General features: G+C 38.7%; 1 protein-coding gene across 1 annotated transcript in view; it reads right to left on the minus strand.

The window, feature by feature from the left end:
* BARD1 (BRCA1 associated RING domain 1) overlaps positions 1-21,412 on the minus strand; it is a 43,942-nt gene that overhangs the window by 14,788 nt on the left and 7,742 nt on the right. Inside the window, exons 4-6 of the mRNA XM_075711153.1 lie at positions 17,097-18,097; positions 8,169-8,249; positions 7,277-7,449 (exon numbers count right to left, since the gene is read on the minus strand). Of these exons, the coding sequence (XP_075567268.1) occupies positions 7,277-7,449; positions 8,169-8,249; positions 17,097-18,097 (1,255 nt within the window). The remainder of the gene's footprint in view (positions 1-7,276; positions 7,450-8,168; positions 8,250-17,096; positions 18,098-21,412) is intronic.

Here is a 21,412-nt window from a genome sequence, read left to right on the forward strand (position 1 = left end):
ATTCAAATTTTAGTTGGTTTGCCAATTTTGTTGCACACTATTCATCCTATGTGGCACCTCATAGTTATTAGATATGCTTCAAGACCCCTTTCCTCCCCATTCTTTTAACATTAGTCAGATGGATACAATTTGCTCTAAACACAACATCAAGCACAGCCATGGCTTCTATCTCTTCTTCACACAACTTCGCAGCTACAGGACAGTAGTGAACGGAGGAAAGCTTGAAACTGCAGTACAGGTATAATTGCCCTTAACAAACATGATCCTCTGTCAGCACTCTTGGGAAATATTCTGCTTGCTTTGCCCTTTGCAAGAATAATGGCTATTCCAACTGATCCTCTTCTCCCCACCTCATGTAGCTCTGGCTCTCAAAAGGCATAATAAGAGCTCGTTATGAAGGGGAAGCTTGTCACCGAGAACAAAGCCCTGACTCCGTATCTGAAATCCGGCAAGCTTAGTCATCAAACAATGAAACATTTAAAGAGGTCAAAAAACCACTGCATCTTTGAAGCGCTCTCTCTTAGTTAGCCACACGTTCCTGTGCAGAGTAGGAATCTAGGAAGCTTTATCGGGAATTCCACATAAGGCCATAATGCAATCCAGCCCAAAGAGAAGCTCAAATCATTAAGCCTTCACTCTGACTTAACTGGGGGGCTTTGAGCAGTGCAGAGCTGAAAGATGCATCTGACCTTAGCACCTTTCTATGCTCCTGACTGAGCACTGCTCACTAATATAGCCTCTTGGGAAAACAACAATCCACAAAAATCCCACACAGAAGATTATAGGACAGTATTTTACAATTGCTAATTTTACAATATTACCAACCCCAAGCTCTCCTGTGCTACTAATGAGGAAAGAGCTAGCATAATACAAATTCTGCAGACTAAGAGATAATTGGTTAATCTCAGCCCAGTCCTGGGAGTTGCAGCCCATTAAATATTGTCATGCTGTTCATGCTTTGTCATGCATCATCAGGGTAGCTCTTGCCCTTTCTTTAAATAAGGGCCATATTCGACTCAAACTGCTGCCAGACCGTTCCTTTGAACAATGCATCCGGGGGGGGGGGAATTTATATATATTAGCACATACACTAAAATCACCTTTAGACTAGATGACTGACCTTTTACTGTGAACTAAGCAGGGGGAGGAAATCACTGCATGTCAGTAGCGGAGGTTTGGGAGTGTCTCCCCCCACAAGTCACAGAAAGATCCCCAACTGCTGGAAAAACCCTCATGAATGTTTACACCATAGATAAATATACAGACCACCACAGTTATATACAGAACATTTTTTGCCAATTAAACTGTACAAATAAGAGCTCCAGCTACCCCCTCTGTATTCATTTAAATTTTTTTTTCTCCACTTTTAAGATCATTTCAGTCACTTCTTACCAGTGTGTTGAAAAATGCTATCCTGTCGCTACGTAACATTGAAGAATTAACAGCTATTCATAGGATGTTAAGGTGGCATGGTTAAAGTGTGATGAACTTGGGAGCTCAGATCTGGAAAAAGGAACCCAGCCCAAGGGACAGGTTTAAGAGTTTTGAATATTTGCAACAAAGCAGCTTGTTGAGCTTAAAGAAAGGAAAGAGAGAAAAAGTAGTGGAAACAAGAGAAAAGGGTTTACAAAATAAAAAATAAGACAAGGAACACATCCAGACAACAGAGTTTGAGTATGGTATTGTTCTAATTTACACATCCTTTTCAAAGAAAAAGGATGAAAACCAGATTTGTTGGTTTTAGTTAGGCACACACTAACCATCCAAAAAACCCAAATAATCATGATCAGAAAGAGACCTTGCCCAGTGTCTGCTGGGTTGGTACAATTGTCAGTGCAGTTACTTGAGGAACATTTTTAACATATTAGGAATGTATATTATTTTTAGCCCTATGATCAAGATCAAGGAACAGATCTCCGCAGCCACAAGAACACCAGTAAGGCACAGGAATGGGAAACAGAAGCTTTTGGCAAAAATGTGTGCTCAAATCTGTCTTCATTCAGCCAAGCTGAACAAAAGAAATCATCCACCTTGTTCAAAGTAAAAAATGAATTTTGATCCAGTTGGCAAAACCAGACTAAGTGGGACATGCACATCAGGTCCACCCTAACACACAGAGCATTTTTAGAAATATCAGCAACAACGTTTGTGTGCTCCTACTATAGGTCTGGATTTGTTGAGAATGTGTCCAGTGCCCGTGACTGCTTAACAGGACAAGTTCCACACTCAGAAGGAAGACAGACACAATTGTTTCTACAAGAGAGCAGTAAGTGTCTCTAGTACTTAAGCTAGAATACCAGGTTTCTAATGCATACCTCTTTCCACCAGAATGCAAGTGGGCTTTTTGCAAGTTGTTTTAAACATTCAAGAGTCAGATCTATCCTTTGATGCAAGCAGTCTCCTATTAGTCATCAAGGTACTGAATCAGTAGAGGGCTCTTACAGCTAGAACAAATTCCAATCAAAGAGTAGGATGTCTGTGCTGAGAACAAAGATGAGCCCAATGAACTCCATCTAATCTGCCAAGAATGACTTCCATCTTAAGGACTGAGAGATCAAAGAACTTCTTATGAAAAGCTTTAGAAATGGGATTCAAGTTTATGGTGCAACATTGCTGAAGTCTTAGGTACGAAGACAACAGAGGTTACTGCTGTAGTCAAAAAGAAACTCAACAGCTAGCTGCTAAAAGGAAATAAGCAACTAGAGGAGAGAAGATAAACAGGGAGACATACCCTTGTCAATTCTTTAGAAACTCCAAACTTTCACAGTTTTTGATACAAGCAAACAATGACTATTAATACTTAGTAATCAGGAGTTTTAAGCTGCTCCATTTTGACATCAGAAGTTATCTGTTGTTCCACAGCTGAGCATAAACCAAGTTTTACCCCAGCCCCACAAAGAGAGTTCAGTATTGAATGGAAGTCCCGCAACCAGGTCCCAGCTACAGTACTGTAGCCACTAATTCCTATATGGAAATCTGACCAGTTTGGGGGTCTCCAGTCAGCACCTGTATTCCAAGAATGCAGTAAGCAGAAATCTTTTCTGAACATGACAGAATTAAAAAAACGTAATCTGTGTAGCCAGAAAGACCATCTTAGATATCCAAACAGGGACAAGGTTTCAATTAACCTGCTGTCAGCAGGAAGTGAAGCATACTGTCTTACACTTGGACAGTGAAGTCCTGCGCTATCTTGACTCAGAAAATGCAGACAAATTATGTCACTGTCATGGGTCTAATGCCTCCTGGAATTAACTGCAGGGTATAATAGTTTTTGCCCCTATACCATTCATAATTGAGGACCATGGTCTATTCCTAAGCATTCCCACAGGTTTGTTCAGAATCAGACTCACAACTACTCAAAGATAGCTAATACCTAAAAAAATAGGGCAACACAACAATTTTTACTAATGCTAAACTTACTGTGCATGAAGAACTGGCAAGATAGCCCATTTGAGTGAAAACATTTAGGAAGTACTGTGAAATTGCAAATGCACAGATCTAATTTTTCAAATCACTTGGCTTGCTGCAAAGCAAGGAAAAAAGACAGAATTCAAGAGAGTGAGCAAATGAAAAAAGCTATAAAAATATAAATTAGCTATGTGTAGGAGATTAACTTAAAAAAATTAACTAGACCAGTGGGACAATTAATAGGTCCACTGGTCCATATAGTATTTTTCATTTGTAGTTTGTATCTTTCCCAGTCAGTGAAAACTTTGAATGGCAAATGAAATGCCACAACTATCAAACCTTACAGATTTCCAAAAAATTTTTTTGCCAAGGAATACTGAAAGCCCAGGATTGCTTTCTGGCAGAAGAGGTAGTTCTCATTTGTATTCGCTTGGTGCAAAAGATATGTAGTTGCTTCATATTACATAGTTATTTCTTAATGCACTATGTATTAACATGCAAGGAGAAAAAACTAGCCTGAAAGACACTCAGAATGAGATGTACTTGATGGGTCTGTGAACCTGATGATCTAAATCTGAAATTGTGAAGTCTCAGCTCTCTGATGGCTAGGGTTATGCTAATATCTCTGCGCCTCATGAATTGAGGTCCCTTAGGAAGCGGCTGTATTTGCTCCCAGATACATCTTACATGTCACTACAGACCAGTGGATCTTACCTACCTCTGGGCCTGCAGTCAGTAAATACTGCACATCTTTAAAAAGATATTTTGTCTTGCACAATTGAGTATCATACTAGATTTCAAAAGTACTGCTCTAAGCAGGCTATTCAACACAAGCTCTGTTTTTATTCCAATAGATTAACTCTCCAACACACAAGAGACATTAAGACACAAAACTGAGTTAATTCTACGGTCAAAACAGCAGCAAGACATCAGTCACTTTTGTAAGGTTTCATGCTATATATTTCATAGTGTCCCAAGTAACATCTGAATACATTTATCATGGTCACATTTTACTTAGCTTAGCTAAAGGAAAAGACTTTAAGTAACCACAGTGAACTAATCAAACTTCCTCCCCAGTCCTGTGAGATAATGAAGAACCACTTTAATATGCTAGGATAAAGATGGGCCCTCTCCTGGGTTCACTGAGAGCCTGAAGAGCCCCCAAAAGGACTCAAGAGAGTTTCATACACCAAAAAAATGCAAACTAAAAGTAGAGTAATTTGTCAGTTTGGCAAAATTGGTTTGGTATAGTCTTAGCTCACACATTGCAGTTAAGGCACTCCTCAGGTATATTCCTAAAGAAAATAAACCTTTGAGAAGAGATGCAAGTTCTACTGATCACTGCTCAATTTCTACTTTAAAGATCCTAGAGTGATAATGTGAAGGTGAACAGATCCTGCATTAAGTACAAAGAGGTCAGTTGTAACTAGTCATACTGAAAAGAACTATAATTGCACCATCTTAAGTGATAACCCTGTTCTTGCCTCCTGTTTTTAGAACTGTGGACTGCAGGTCTCAGGGATCTAGGAAAAAAGTCACTGAAGAAAAGCAAGATTCTTGTCAGATGCAACTTCATTATACAGGTACCTGCATCCACTAGAAAAAAAATATTTAAGCCTTCTACATTAAAGAAGGTTCAAATCCACTTACCTAGACAAATCCAACCACTGGTTAATTAGGACTACAACTACCAGAGGCAGTGGCAGAAAAAAAGCCCTGTAAGATTTGCAAAGTCATGATCCAGGGAAAGATCATGGCACAATTCATTGCTGGAAGCTTACAGGGCACAAGCAGGAAGGGAGGCACAAGACATTCTCAGAAGTCTCAGACATACTGTTCTTGTTTCTGTTGTTTCTTGGTAGTGTCTGGAACAGGTCAGTAAAGTCTTACTATTCAAGCCTGAACACTGCTTGTACATCCCTTTCCCTGCATCTCTAATGCTCTCTGTAAAAATAGCAGCGGGGGGGGGGGGGAACCAACCCTTTTCCATCAACAGTGCAACAGTAACATGCACAGTAGCGTTTCAGCCAGAAATAGAGAGCCTACAGAAGATTTGGAAGCCTCAATTTTTCCGGGGCGGGCAGCGGGGGAAGATGATGACATACAGGACTGGATTTTTGCCAAAGCACCTGTGGTTCCTTTTGCCAGACAAATGAAACAAAGACTAAAAGGCGGCTAAATTTGTTCCCCAAAATATTTTAAGTTAAAAGAAAAAAAAGTATATATATTTATTAACACCATACACTAGAGATTCCAAGTACCCTGGAGATTAAGTCAAGAACAGTGCATACTTAGAAGAGGGTTAGAAGCCATTTTTTGTACTTAGAGGTACTGCAAGAGGGAGCTAGTTGCAGAGTTGTGACATATCCTATATCACATTGTTTTAACATACAACTGACATTACCTGTATTCAGTGAAAAGCTAAGATAGAGTTTAAGGTTTACATGCTTCCATGATTAAAAAGCTTCTGTTTCAATAGAATGTCATGTCTGCTTATGTAGAATGAGCTGAAAGAGGTTCTGCTTCATCTCAGTTTGCATGAACACATGCAGCAGAAACTAATGCTGATGAGAGACCTGAAGAGTCCACTGTTGGCATTTGGAGTCTTGGCTGTGCAAATCTAGCAGTGCTTAAGTCCTGTCAAACCTTGCATCAAAGCTGTTGGCTGTGCTACACTTTCAAATACCAGATAGACAAGTGATAAGTGTCACACAACCAGTTCCCGATACTCAAGCGGCTTGAAAATTAGTTTCTGAAGCTGTCAGCTTTTCAAGGTGTAATTGCGCTGGTCTTTGCTGTTCAAGAAAAAAGTTAAGACAAACAATTGATCCTTGTTTTACTTTTTCATGCTAAAGTTTTGTGGGTTTCTTTTGTTGGTTTTTTTTGTTTGTTTGTTTTTTTAAAACTCCAGTATATTCAAGATTAGAAGCGTTTTTGAAAACCCTGTGCTTTTCCACGGAGTACCTTAACTCTGTAAGCTTCAGGAGCAAATACTGAGAGCTGAAGTGATTAAGCTGAACTTGTTTATGCTTCTTTATGTGGCTGGCAAGGAAATTCATGTCATGCAAGACTTCATCCTATCGTGTTAATATATACACACACCTACTGACAATGGACACTGGACTCAAATCTTATACACACAGGCCCTGGCACAACAGCAATACTACAACACCTAAAACCACATTTACTGTCTGAAATACTAATAGCTTGCAGGGTTATTCAAAGACTAACAGATTCTTTAGCACCTCCTATACACAAATGCCAAAATATTCAGGAGGCATAACTGTATAGAAGATTCAACTGAAAATATTTCTAAGCTTTTTTTTTTTTTTTAATTAAAAAGTGTACCAAGGATTAGTGCTTTGATGCAGAATGGAAAAAATAAAAAACAATCCCCACACCTCAGCCTGTGTCTTATGTTATTTGTGAAGGTACAAGAGACTGGACTGAAACACCACCTGCTAGCAAGCAGTGTAGTAAAAGTAAAGAGACAAAAAACAGCTGTAGCAGTTCAAAACTCATCTGGCTCAGCATGTTAGATCTGACAGTAGCTATAACAAGATGCCAGCAGGAAAGTGTAAGAATAGGGTAAGCATGTTTTGTCACTTTCCTTGTACAGTCTCCAATACTCCAGCTATCTATGACTTGGACGTCCTCAGAAAAGCTTAGGACAAAGAAAAATGGAAAGGAAACGCCTACCTGGAAAAGGAGGATATGACTATAGCAGAGCATATGTTTAACACCCACCCCCTCACTTCAAATAACTCACATTTATTACTAGCTTTGCTTCATATTTACTTAGCATACACCCTGGAAATTGTAGCTGTAGCTAATGCCAAAATTAAAACAACATTCCATGTCTACTTACACTGCATCACAGGAGGCACCATGCAAAAGCAGCAGCTCAACAATGCTCACATGCCCATTCTTGGCAGCATCATGAAGCGGCGAGTCATTCTGATACCCCGTAGTATTCACTAACGCCTTGTGTTGTAGCAACAGTTCCACCACTTCTTTGTGCCCATGATTACATGCCTCATGCTAGTTGGGTAAATCCGTAAGAGAGGAAATTCAAGTGAAACAGAATTCAGAGGAAGGACTTCTGTCACACCAGTTAACACATTCATTTTCAAACACCTCTCAGTAGATGGTCAGGGAAGACAATGCAAGAATACTGCATTACATTCCTGACATGAATTAACCTTGGAACCTAGCACTAAAAAAAAGCACAGAGAAGAACTGAACAAAGGCCAGTTGTGTGCAAATTAGACTACAGGGAACAAAGACTCCCAGATTACAGACTCTGTCAAGAGTATTCTTCAGGAGAGGAAGAAGTCATGGTTGAAAAGAACCTTTTGTTTATTTCCTGTAATTCAAGTGAGCAATTTTATCATTCGGCTACTTGATATATTTCCAAAATGGTAAAAAACACTGAGGACATTAAGAACCCATAAGATATACACATTGTCTGCAATTGATCATTTTCTAGTTATCATAGGTATATTTTCTGCATTTGCAGAATAGCAGGCTGATAGATTTCTTGGCATGCCCTACCCCAGCAAAGGAGAGTTGGACTTGGGCAGGTCAGTAGTGGCTAACAAATTCTTGTAAACTTGTTTATCATCACTTCTTCACTTTGCATAATTCTTTATCACCTAAATGCATGTAAAGGGAACTAAAATATGAGAGAGGAAAGGAGGGATGAAATGAAATTTGATTACAAGACAGATGACAGAAAAAAAAAAGTCTTCAACACTCACCAGTGGTGTCCAGCCAGCATTATCTTTGACATTGGGATCTGCCCCATTTTTCAGCAGCTGTTCAACAGCTGCTAAGTCACCCTACATAGGAAAGAAACATAGTTATTAAAAAGTAATTAAGACAATACACAAAGACAACAAAAATTTAAGAGATGCAGAATTATAAATTTAGCTGCAATAAAAATGCAATGATACAAGTCTTCCATTTAGATATTGCCAGGATAACAAAAACTAAACTGTTTGGAGACCATGGTTTATCATTCCTGTTCATTCAGAAGCATCTACACACTTTACCCAAATACACATTTTTAGATAAAAATGATGCATATAACAGACTTAACTCAGACTAAACAGACAAGTTTGTGCTGACTGCAATCTGTCCACTAGAGTCAACTGCAAGGATTAAAATCAGGAACATTTATTCAGAATTTCCTTGCTCTTCAGACTGGATTTTTTTTCAAACTAATCTAAATAACTGGCTAGAAACATGCATAGGTGAAATAGATTAATAAGCCTGACAAGCTTCTATAAATTGTTTTCCCACAAGTAAAAAGGAAAAGGGAAAGAGTTTTATTTAACACTGTAATTACTACTCCTGCTGAATCTCACTGACACTTTCTCTGACAGTTATTCTACCAAAATAGTTCTCATTTGCTTTTTGGAAGAATGCTACATTCAGTTTTTACTATAGGCAAGGAAATGGATGTGGAAAAGGGTGGAAACTGATGCAGAGATTATGGGAAGAGGAAAGAGGCTGAGTAGAAACAAGGTGAAGGAAGCAACTGGGCAGAATTTGTGAATTACAGGTTTTGACGCTCTTAAAAGGCAAGTATAAGAGAGAAAGTTTGGTAATAAGATTGGAGCATATACAGATGCAACTATAAATAGGCAAGGAGAAGCCTCCTGTGGAAGCTGAGGCAAAGAAATCTCTGCAGTGCAGATCTTCTTAAAAGCAGGTGGGAAAAGTAACCCAAAGAGACTAAAACCAAACAGACTCTGACCCCCTTCTCCTTTCACAGCACCATCCACACCCCAGCATGTTGGCACTTTTCTCACTTTGTGAGTTTTCTCACTTTGTGCCATGTCAGCCAGTTCCTGCTTCTGGCATTTGTTACTACAAGGCAGCAATTGCAAAGGTCTGCGCTACTGGAAGAGGTGCCATGAATTCTGTTCCAAAATTTTTGCTGCAATGCTGGGAACCCTCCACAGCTGCAGGTACACAACTAATGGGGCCAGGCTGTCCCACACCTCTCAGCATTGGGTATCACCTCTCAAGCCAAAGCAATGATTTGCCTGCATTATTACAGATTAGGAGCAGTTATGCACCATTTCTCAGCTGACAAAGTAACCAGGAAGGAAGAGATTGCCAAGTGTCATCTAATGACCAAAACTACCTAAATAATGCAAGCTTTTCAAAGGCTAAACTAGCACAGCAGGCCTCCAGTTTCTGCATGGCTTGCCACCAATGCCCCAATTCTCTTTATTTTAGGTTTGAGAGTTTTTGGGGGTAGGGTTTTTGTTTTGGTTTTTAGGATCCACCCCAACCAAGCATTTCAAGACAACCACTAACACTTTCCCTAGATCAGGGTGTATTGTGATCCCCAATGAAGAGACTAATACATGAACTGGTATCTAGCTCTTGCCCTTGGCCAAACTTGCAATACATAAAGTTAGGACCTGGAGTGGGGAAGAGAAGTTTAATCAATGATATACAGAAAGTTCTGTGCCCTTAAGTAGGGACAAGTCAAGGAACTCCTATTATGCCACAGCACACCTTAGAAAAAGTGAGAGAATTAAGCTTTAAATACAACAAAAATAAACTTAATCCCATTTTTTTTTGTCAAGGAACACTTTGGAAAAACAAAATAGCTTTAATCTTTACTCTTCAGTTAGAGAAAATATTAAGGCAGACACTGCTCAGCAGAAATAAATCCAGCAAGCAACAACTGGAAACTCAGAATTCACAAAAAAAAATGCTGAGAATCACTGGCTTTACAACAGTCAAGCAAATTAACACAGAGATAAGTTTCATGCATTATATTCACAACCTAGATGCCCCAGCAAAACATTACCTTTCAAAGCAATTAAAGAATACACTGCTGTTAGAATATTTTGTGGTTGCAAGGTAATAGACATGCATCAAATCTGAAGACTTATTCAGAGGCAGGTAAGACAGTGCTCAGCATTAGATCTTTTTCTACACAGAGAAGATACAATTACCTATAATGAGTGAGATCTGAGCTTATCATTTAAAGTTAAGTTTTCAAACATATACAACAAGGGTTTGACATTTCAAGAGCACTCCTTTAGAGCAGTAAGCATAGCTAATAATTTGTGTGGGCACTAGGTAGTATCACAGCTTTTCAGAACAGTTAGTGAATGTTGATTTGTAAAACATTACTGCAGTTTTATCAAAGGAAATGTTGCTGGTATGGACACCAGTACTGACAACATCCACAGAATGAAATCCAGGTCTAAGTCAAAATTAGAAAATTGGTGGTTTGCTGTTTACAGAAGAAAAATATTGTCATCACCTCAGCTATAAATGGAACCTGCTCCCTGCAACCGGCACCTAGCAATGAGAGTGACAGAAAGGGAGGGGAAGCTGTCACGCCAGCTGTACTGAGCAATGACTGGATGGGTGCTGTCAATCAGGATTACAAGAGATATGTTAACAAAATTGTTCATAGCTAGGAGAACATGCCTTTTCTCCCTTCAGAGGCTCTTCAGTCAGTTACTATATTGTATTTAGTTAAAAAGAGGAAGACAAAATTTCAAGAAGCAGATCCTTAGCAGATGTGTTAGGGCCCCTCCTGCAAAGAGGACCACCACTTTTGGATAGTGATCAAAAAGTAAAAAGAAGTGCAGTTAACACATTGACCAGTTCTATCAGAGCTGATGGAATTACTCACCCATTTAAAAGTTAGTAAATGTTTTGCTCAACTCTACAAGAAAGGCTGAGCACCTGGTAGGGGCAAGTCCTAGTCACAAATATCAACATACCATGTCTCTCTCCTCCACAAGAAAGCAGAATAAACTACACCTATACCCACCTACTGCTTTGAGATTACCAATTCAAACATGCTTCATAAAGTTGTCCTTTGACTAGTATTGAAACAGACTTTGTACATGTAGCCTCTTTACTTGATCTAGCAATGCATAAAATCAGCAGTCCCAAATAGAGAGTCATTAACTTTACCAGATGATACCAGGAAAGGCCCTCAAAGCTTGTCTTAGCAGTCTGTAGCAACAGCAGAGTGGAAATGTAATTGGAGATACTACTTGTTCAGAAGTAGAGAACAGGACAAACACCAAGTAGAAAAATGCTAACATTAATAATTCACAGGAAAGTTTATTTTTAAACCTCATTATCAATGAAGGATTACAACCAGCTCCTGAAGAGGCAGAAACTATTGCAGAATGTAAAATTATCCTTTTGGAAGAAACAAAGCAAAGGACATTTTAAGCTCATAACTGAGCTTATGTATAGTGACAACGCAATAATGCAACGGGTTTGCTCTTCCTCTGCTACAGCTTAAGGGAGCTCTGAAAACCATAGAAGCAAGAAAGGCATTGGGGCCATCTGTTGGCAGACCTAGAAGACAGCATTAGCTTACACAGAGAAGGGTATTTACATAGCTTTACAAACACTTCCATCCCAACGAGAATTTAGTTCCTGCACAGATGGCAGAAGCCCAGAAAACCATCCTCACTTGGCTTAGACAAGGTTTTTTCGTTTGTTTTTTTCCAAGTCAATTGTGTCACAATGTTAATGCAGACAGACGGTTAAGAAGAACTGCAAGTGTTCTTTTAGCCCTATTTTCTAGGTGGGTTTTTTTTTCCATTTTACCCTTTACTATTTCCATTAACCATAGATATTTTCCACCCAAAAGTCACATTTAAATTAAGTTAATGAAAACATTCTACCAGTTCAAAAAAGACAGACCCAAAGAATTAGGGCAGTACATGAAGATGAAGCTAAAAACCTCTGCCACATCAACCAAATGTTTCTCCTTTTATTTGCGAAGGTAACCAAGTGACTTCAATCTTTAGGTCAAACAAATGAACAAAAACCCCCTTTCAAATCCAAATACATTTGCTTGTTTAAGTTATGGCGTAGGGGAGGAAAATGAGCTTATTTACAGCTCATGATAAGTGGTCAAAAAGGGCAAAAATGAATTGCAGAGTGCTTATAATAATTTTGAATGCTCTGACCAACTCTTTCCCCAAACCAGCAAGTTTCTCACCTCAAATTTCTGTAAATTAATTCCCTACCCATTTATTAGCTAACAAGCATACAAGTAGCTATGCTTAACCTTTAACAAAAAGAAAACATTCAAGAAGTTAAGTTTAACCCACCTCAGAAACAAGAGAAGTAACAACCAAGCATTATCAAAAAAGAAATGGCAATTTGTTTCTGAGCTTTCAAATCAGCACTTGGGAAGATGGATTACTTTGACTCATGGCCAATTTTCGTGTTCTTAAGTTCTGCATTTGAAACCATTACACTGCTTCATATTTTTCTTAAACTACCTGCTGGATACTAACCATAAGCAGGAGGCTACTTACCATTCCAATACGACTTAGCTTTAACATTAGAGAGTCAATGTCAAACTACAACTTCAAAGCAGTCTCAGGTGCTACACCTGCACCTGAGTGATCCTGCTAGTTTCTGCCAGTAGATCTCATTTCTCCAATGAAAAGGTATTATACACACAGCTAAGTCACCTGCCACACAATCACGAGGTCTGGACAAAAAGACCTTGGACCAAATGCATTCATTCACTGTGAAGCAGCTGGCAGGAACAATGCTGCCCATCGACTGCCTTTTGCTCAGGGGAGGCTGGGAGAGGCCGATTGCGCAGCAGCACCACTCCTCTCTTGTACCTAAAGTCTCAAGAGGAAAGGCAGCAGGGGAGATGTTTCTCCCATGGACGAGTGTGACCTGGTACCATCTGGTACCAAAAGCAAGGAATTGCACAGCTGACGAGGTCAGAGACACCTGGAAAAGGATCTAAAAGGTATTCTGATGTTGGCCATCACATACTCACAAAACCACAAAAATATTCTTTCACTCTTTCTAATGTGTCATTAACTGGTTACAAAGCAATAAAAAGGAAGAACAGTCTCACAGGCTTAGAAGGAACTGTCTAAAAGTTATTACAGTGTTCAGTATAATGAACATGAAGAGTCCAGCACAGCAGACTAGCCATGGGTGAAGACTTTATGAAGGCCCTCCTGGTCAACTGTCAAAACTAAAGGGTCCCTCGAGCAGAAGGTAACCAAAACTGGTCCCAATGCTCCTTTTCTCTTCCTTCAGACAAAGTAGATGTTCTGCATAGATGCAGTCCCTTCTTTCCTCAGACCAGGGACAACTCTCTAATTGCTTTTAACTTGAAGCATAAAAATCAAAACCTTTACCCAGCTACTTCCCATCCACTCCTTTGTAATAGTGCGGCTGTTGCAAAGGTCCTCTGTTATCCTGTTGCATTGCAGTTTGCTATTCCTCCTCCTGGAATCCATAGTGGCAGCAATTCCACACTGTGAACTGCTCCATCATCTCCCTTGTCAATGCAGAAGAAACATAGACACAACCAAGACCTGAAATACTGTACCAAGAAACTATGATTTTTTTCTCTCCATAGTAGACTTAAGACTCTGTACTAACTAGTTAAGTAGTACTGTGCTGCATTTTTAATTGCCACATAGGAGCTAGTCCTGTGAACAACCCATTATTTTACTGTAAAAAAATTCCTATGTGGAAGGGCTGTTGATTGGGCAACTTCCCATCAGTTTAGAATATTAGGAGTGCAACAGGTCATGTTTTGTATTTTAACTAATTGGAAGTTTTACCTTTAATGACTATGGAGGAAGATAAACATGACTGCTGTTTGCTGTGGGAAGAGCTGCATTTATTTTAATTTATTAGTTTAACTCAGCATTAAGTTCTTCCACACTAGAACCTTTCTTCAGAACCATTTTGATTTCAGTAAGTTGATAACTAGTAGTAGTAAATGAGGACAATCCCTCAGAATCATTTGAAACAGAACAATACACTTAATTTTAATGCCTGATAATGTTGTTTATTATCTCTTTTAAATAAGAAAAAAGGGAGAACTTAATTAGCTTTAATTAAATTCAGGGTATTAGACCCTAACAGCTAATGAAAAGAATACAATTTATTTTTATAATTAATGGAGTCCCAGAGAATTAGACTTTATTTCACTTTGGGGGGAGGATGGCAGCTACAAGTCTGTTTCCCATTACACACACGGAAAAACATTACTGGCTGTGGAAAGAACAAGAAAAAAAAATCACCCATAAAACAAACCTGGAAGAGAAATACTTCTTCCAGAAACAGAAAAATGACAGGGCTATTTTGAGAAAAACACAATATACATACAGTATAAAGTACAAAGTGAAAGTATAAAGAACATCTATTTGGTATAAAAAAAAATGTATAAATATACATTACAGTATAAAGCCTAGCATTTTCAAGACCAGCTTCTTTGAGAAAACACATTTATCAGTTCTATAGTGGGTTCCTACAGCTTTGAAGAGTGACCTAGAAACATACAGGTTATACAAAAGATACTTGCATGCAAAAAATGTTTTCTTGCAACTGCCACACATCCCCAACACATTCATGGCAATTAATCACTACTATTTCTTGTTCACTGCTTCACAAAGTAAAATGTTAGCAAAACCCATGACCAGGAGTTCTCTAGAAAGACCAAGTCCTCACATCATGCTGGCTTGAGCAACTAAATTGTTAAGTCTCAACCCACTTTGACATGGAGTAGTAACTATGCCAATATTTACTGGCTGCTAAGGGATGCAGCATCTTCTCAGGAATGCCATAATATAGCCATTATTAAGCTATATAACAAGAACAAAGAACACCACAAATGAAAGGAGATAATCTGTATAACCTCCTTCTACAGATGAGGATCTGAGGTTCAGAGACGGTGAAACAACTTTCTCAGAGTTGCATTGGAAGTTTAGTAGCTGGAAACAGACACATGCAAATAAACTGAGACCATAACCAAAAGACCACTCTCCTTGCCTTATTTTAATTACTTTTAAAAGAGAGTGGTAACTTTTGAGATCACCCTGAAGCCCTACCTAATTAAACAAGCCTTTACTAATGAGCACCTCAACGCAAATGGAATTGACGAATTAAAACCACAGCAGAACTAATGAGGAACAGAAGCAACTTCTCATTTTAGCTCAATAATTGTAAACGTTAAAAGAAGATACCAAAATGAATTCACACACAGGACTGAAAAAAGTATTCATGTGTCTGCACACCCCGCTGCCTATACTTCCAGCTATAAGTCAGTTTTTCAGCCCACTGAAATAGCCCTATCCCTTTCTCAGAGAGGGCTATACCAATGCCAACAAGCAGTGCCAGCCACACTACTAACCTTGGATAGCTAAAACTTGTTTATTCTTTTTGTCTATAGCATCAATCATTTAATTTTTACTCATTTATCTTCAAAATTCTTTGCAGTGAAAAAACCACATTATTAGCATATCACTGTTTACTCCAAATCTCACAGTATCAGACATACTGCTGGAAACCATACCTGTGTGAAAATTCGTCAAGGTAGATCAATTTTTTCAGAACCAGTCAGTCATAATAGTATTCCTTACAAATTCCCAGAAAACCATGGAAGGATAATTTGTAAACAGTGCTTTAATAACGAAGAATATACAGGACTTATGATGAGAGGTAACAAAAGCTCTTGAGTCTTGTGAGGACAATGTTTCATTTTCTCCTCCCTAATTCCATATTAATGGCATCAAGTAAGATATTTGAACTCAGCTCAGCTGCCACTTCCATTTAAAAGGGTCTCGTGCAGCAGGAGTGGCTTATTAGAATGTCCTCTTTCAAAGGCACAGTTATTTATTAAGAACAGCCTTTGTCTCAACAAATAGAAGTGCTGTATAAATGTCAGGATGCTTACAGGTGAATCAATTCTACCAGTATAGGCAGTTTATTAACCACACAGTATTTCTATATTATGATTCAGCACAAGGTACATTTAAATTGCCAGACTACAAACTCTTTGAAATGACCTCTCAGAAGAGAGCTGCCATATTCATGCACCTGATGAGATTGTAAGCATTCAACTCACCCTACCTGCATGCAGCTTTTATAATAATAGGGAAGGACAGCCCTTGCAAAGAGCAAAGCCGTGAGGTTCTGCCACAGCAGGAACTGGCTAAGATAATAACAGCAAAATGAGTGACAGCTGTCATTACAAGAATAACATTGATCCTACATAAAAGTGAAGTCTACTGAGAACATCCCAACTCTCTCCTAATTCTCTCTTCTCCACTATCTGCGAGGACAGCATGCTCAAAGCATAAGGCTCAGCATGGGAATCACAGGGTGCAGGATTTCAGTCCTCTTGAGCCAACACTTCCATCAGAAGGAGGATCTCAAAGATTATGAACCAGTTCACCTCAATGTTGCATTGAGTTATCTTTATGTAGGTAATTCAGATCTTGTCCTGGCTGAGTTACCAGGTCAAGTTAAACTGATCAAGATCACTCAGTGAGATCTGAAATACTTAGCTAAACTCCTTATGACAAGTCACAGAGACAGCTTTCTGGCACATAAGGCCAAAACGTTTGAATGCTTATCACTTCCTAGAACGCATAGGTATAACTGACACTGTAGTACATTGAGTTTCTCAAGTATAACCATCCTTGATCATTCCAGTAGTCATTTCTTTATGAAACCAGAGAATCAGGTTGGAAACTCCTCAATAAACCTAGAAGAAAAAGACCGCAAGATGAGATTCCCTCCCCCCCCCAGAAACAGGATGTACTGAAGTAACTGCTTTCCAGGATATTTTTAATACAACATAGTCTTTTTAAACCCCTGTTTAAAGTTGAACTAGAAGATGATGGTCCTACCTTGATGGAAGCAACATGGAGCAAAGTCTCTCCTTTGTAATTTCTTCTGGTAATTGTGTTACCACCAGGGGACTTCAACACAGAAGGACTGTGTGGTATTCCTACTTGATTACAAGTCTTAGAAGAAGATGGGGTAGAGGGAGATTTTGAAAGTGAAGGACTATTTATTGCTTGAAAGACTGCAGAGCTTCTTGTCTTCATTACTGTGTCCGGGAGTTTTGATACACAGGAAGAAATCTGAACTGGTGTCTTGCATTCAGTCGCTGGGGAGATGGGACAACCCTGAGGTAACTTCTTTAAGCAATCTGCCTGACTGACTGACTTCCCAGTAATGCTCCTCTCAGCTCTTCTTGGTCTTTTAGACTGAGAAGTGTCTGGAAGTCTGGATTGCTCCCTTCCACGTTTTAAAGGCGTAGTTTCATTTTCTATTGACAGTGATGTCTCTGTAGCACAATTTTTTTCCTTGCTGACTTGTGCAGGGCATGCAACCTCACTCTCATCTTTCTTCTCTGAGGATTTTACCTGTGGCAATATTTCCACATTTTCTGTGTTTTTGCTGGAGTCAGCTTCCTTTACAGACTCCTGCTGAAGTGTCTCTTCAGGGCCATTTGGTTCTGGAGTGCACAGGACTACTGGTTGACTGCAGATGGTCACACACTTTTCCTTGGGAGTCTTCTCCTCAACTCCTCCTTTCTGCTCAGGCTTCTCTAAGCTCCACACTTTGTTAATATCTGCTAGACGTTTCTTCTTCATCTTCTTACTCTGTCTCTGTGTTGGCTTTTTTGTCGGCTTCGAGGGCTTTTCATGAGGAGGGGAAGGAAAGAAATCATAAATTGAAGACGTGTCTTGACAAAGGTCACCGCTTTTAGTCTCAGGCTGATTCTTGTTCAGAATGCATCGAATCTTCCTACTTCTTGGGCTGAACCACATTTTTATCTGTTCCTTCTTATTCTTTTTTCCAAAATCTGAGTCAGTTGGTGTGGACATATCTTCTGTTGAATCTAAGTGCATTAGGGAAGAGGAAAAATAATTTATAAAGTACTCTTCAGTAGAAGACCGCAAAGAAAAAAGATCACACTAACAACTGTAACAACTGACAAAGTGTTACTAACCACAACCTGAGTGCCTTCATTTCTTCTGAAGAGACACATGTAATGGCACATGCTCCTCAGAGATCCCAGTGTAGCTAATGCTATCCACTAGGCAAATGAGCATCCTGGCAGAGGAATTTCCTCAGTAGTCTGGGTTCACAATGCAGCATGTGCATGCATTTCTGACCAGATGAGAGAGGAGAGAAGCTGGTTCTCTCACTGGGTCTTACTTGCAAAGAAGTTTAACAAAGTAGTCTGTGCATACACAAAAGAGCACAGAAACAGTTTTCTAAAAAGATATTACAGTTCATCTGAAGATGAACAGGAAGAATAACTGCAAGCAAGCAAAAATAACATCCTTATAAGAATGTTGAACGATCCTGAGAAATTTTGCCTGATTCCACAGATATAGCAGATGAATCAGAGGGATATATAGAAAATCTGTAAGTAATTGTGTCCTATCATTTGATCCTTTACCCCTTGGTAGTAAATAATTCCAAGGAAACTACACATTTTGATGATCTCAAGCATTTCTTTAAAAATATGCAGTAAAGCAGTTTTATAAATCACATTGTACAGCATATTACAAATCAATAACCAAGATGACGGAGGAATATCCTGTACTCCTGTATTTCATATACTCCCAGTACATGAAATAACAGTTGAGAACAAGGACTATAAATGGTGTCCTCAATGGTTTAAGAAAAAGTGACCTATAAGTTAGATACTAATTTAATCTGACAACTCTTTCAGTGCAACAGAACTGGAACAGATTTTTTACAGATTCCTTCCTGGAAACCTAAGTTATTTTAGGTTATTTGGACATGTCCTCCAAAGTAAACGCACAACACGTTCTTTCTGTTGCCTCCAACCTCAGGCACTAAACTACCATTCACAAGTCTGGTGATTTATAGCAATCAATCACAAAACCAATGTTAGTTTTGCCTAGTGAGGCATGTAGGGTATCATTATTTTTAAGACCAAGATTAGTGCGTTTTTTAAACATTTTGAAATAAACTATACCAAGTCTCAATTATTAAAAGGGACAGACGCTCACTGCAAAAATGTGTTACTTTCACTTCAGTGCATTAACTTTCTACAGATAATTTGTCTTCTCCACACCTTCTCTTCTATTTTTGGTGTTAGTAACTATAGCCTGTTTTCCACAGCAAGCTGTGATAAACTCAGATAGCAAACTAGTCCCAATCCCTTAGCCACAAAAAAAAAGTTTGAAATTTTAGTTAAAACAGAACCCTATAGCTAGTAATTTAACACCAAAATAGACATTTGCAGTTTTCTTTTAAAGCAATATTTCAAGGGTAAATGTTTCCTCAATCTTGATTTAAATGCCCTACTTACCCCTTGAATTAAAATGTGCTAGATATTAGGAGATTTACCTAGAGAAATATGTAAGGCATCAAACCAAAAGTGTCTTTAAGAATACAGCTTGAGGCTAACTAATCAATCATTTCGGTATCTAAAGATAATCATCAAGTACAGAACTGGAGCTGTTTGGTTTTCCTGTAGAGCTGGGTTTGGTGCAAACATGAGAAAAAAAAACACTGAAATTGAGACTGAAATCTCATAAGTAGCTAGCCTTCAGAAAAATACCGTATCCGATTTCATTCTGACAATAACATCTAAAAAAAGGAAGAGCTTGATTGCAAACAGATGCAAAATATAAAAAAAAAGTTACTATTTACTTGTCTTGCCTTCACTGTTTACACAACTAGCAGATTTCCTTCTAAAATATTTACCTTGCTAGACCTATCAGTCATTGCCAAGTAAAGAGCAAGAATAAAATCAGCTTGCAAAAGTAATTTGTGTCACAATTTTGTGATGGCCAGAATTCTTTTTGATGTATATAGCACAGTAAGACTTTAAAGTCCAAGTGACAAATTCAATCAAAGGCACTGTCCTTCAGAAGCAGGATCTAAAGCAGCATAACACAATTAAGTACTTACACTGAAAGCTATGTATATACCACTTCTGGCAGCAAGAAAGCTTGTGAAAAATCAACCACAAGGGTTCTTAAACAGATCTGTTCATTACTGGTTGCTCAGCAGGGACTTACTAGTCCCTTATTAAAAACCTGCTGAAAATACACCAAATAAATACTTTCCCAGGATTATTTTTCCTCACATGCAACTACTTTAGGTGTAAAACAGTATGTTGCATGTTTTAGAACAGGGAGGCACTTGCTGAACATTATTAAAAGGCCACGCATACTGCGAAAGAGATCCGTCACATCGAGAGGCCAGCCATGCACACCCAGGGCATCTCCATAGCCTACTGGGGAAGTAACTGCAGTTTCTGCCAGGGTGTGTGTTGTGTCTCAGACATTCTTCAATAACTCCACCCTTCGGAATACTCTGTAGCTAACATCAACTTCCCCTGAACAGTTCTGCATAGCATCTGCAAAAAAAAATTATTCTTAGACTGTTGCCCCATTCCTCCATTCCCAAAGCGTACAAGGTAGGGAGCAGAAGTCATAAGGACAAATAGCTAATCTACCCTCCCTGAAAATCTAATCCTTTGATGGATCCAGAGCTGTGAGAGGGAAAGAGAGAAGAGACATAGTGCTAAGAAACTGAAAGGAAGTTCTTATGGTTTATTATATAAATATCAATTTAGATAAAAAGGTATTATCTGGTAGCAAAGTGCATTCAGTTAAACTACCGACAGAGAAAACAGCTCATAAAAAAAACCCCACATCCAACAGAATTCTTTGCCATCTCCAAGTTGGAAGCCAGAGCTTGCATCTCAAGAGGAATGAAAAAATTATGATATATGATTAAGATTGAATTGTCTTTTTCATACATAAGAAGTATTCTCCCAAAATTTTTAGAGATGCATTGACACAAAGTAAATCAGTAGTGCATGCCTTACTAATTCTGGGGTTTAAGCATTTGCAATAGTGTTAATACTGTTACTGTGGACAGTCTTTGAGTCAGCCTATCCTAAATGCAGTACATTTACTCTCCGCTACCTATTAAACATAACATTCATATACGCAATATATTAACTGAATTCTTTCTAAATTAGACTTACTTGCACATAATAAGCTCAAGTTTCTTAATGCTGACATTTAATAGAGTTGAATTTCTTAAGTGTTGAGTTGAGAGTAGACAAAAACATTAGGAGACACACAGCACCTTGCAACTAGAGAGCTAAATCTCCCAAGTTCTGCTGTAGTGCAATAACAGGCTAGAGCAGGAAAAAAGG

This window comes from Pelecanus crispus, chromosome 5 (assembly GCF_030463565.1).
Source record: "Pelecanus crispus isolate bPelCri1 chromosome 5, bPelCri1.pri, whole genome shotgun sequence".
Lineage (NCBI taxonomy): Eukaryota > Metazoa > Chordata > Aves > Pelecaniformes > Pelecanidae > Pelecanus > Pelecanus crispus.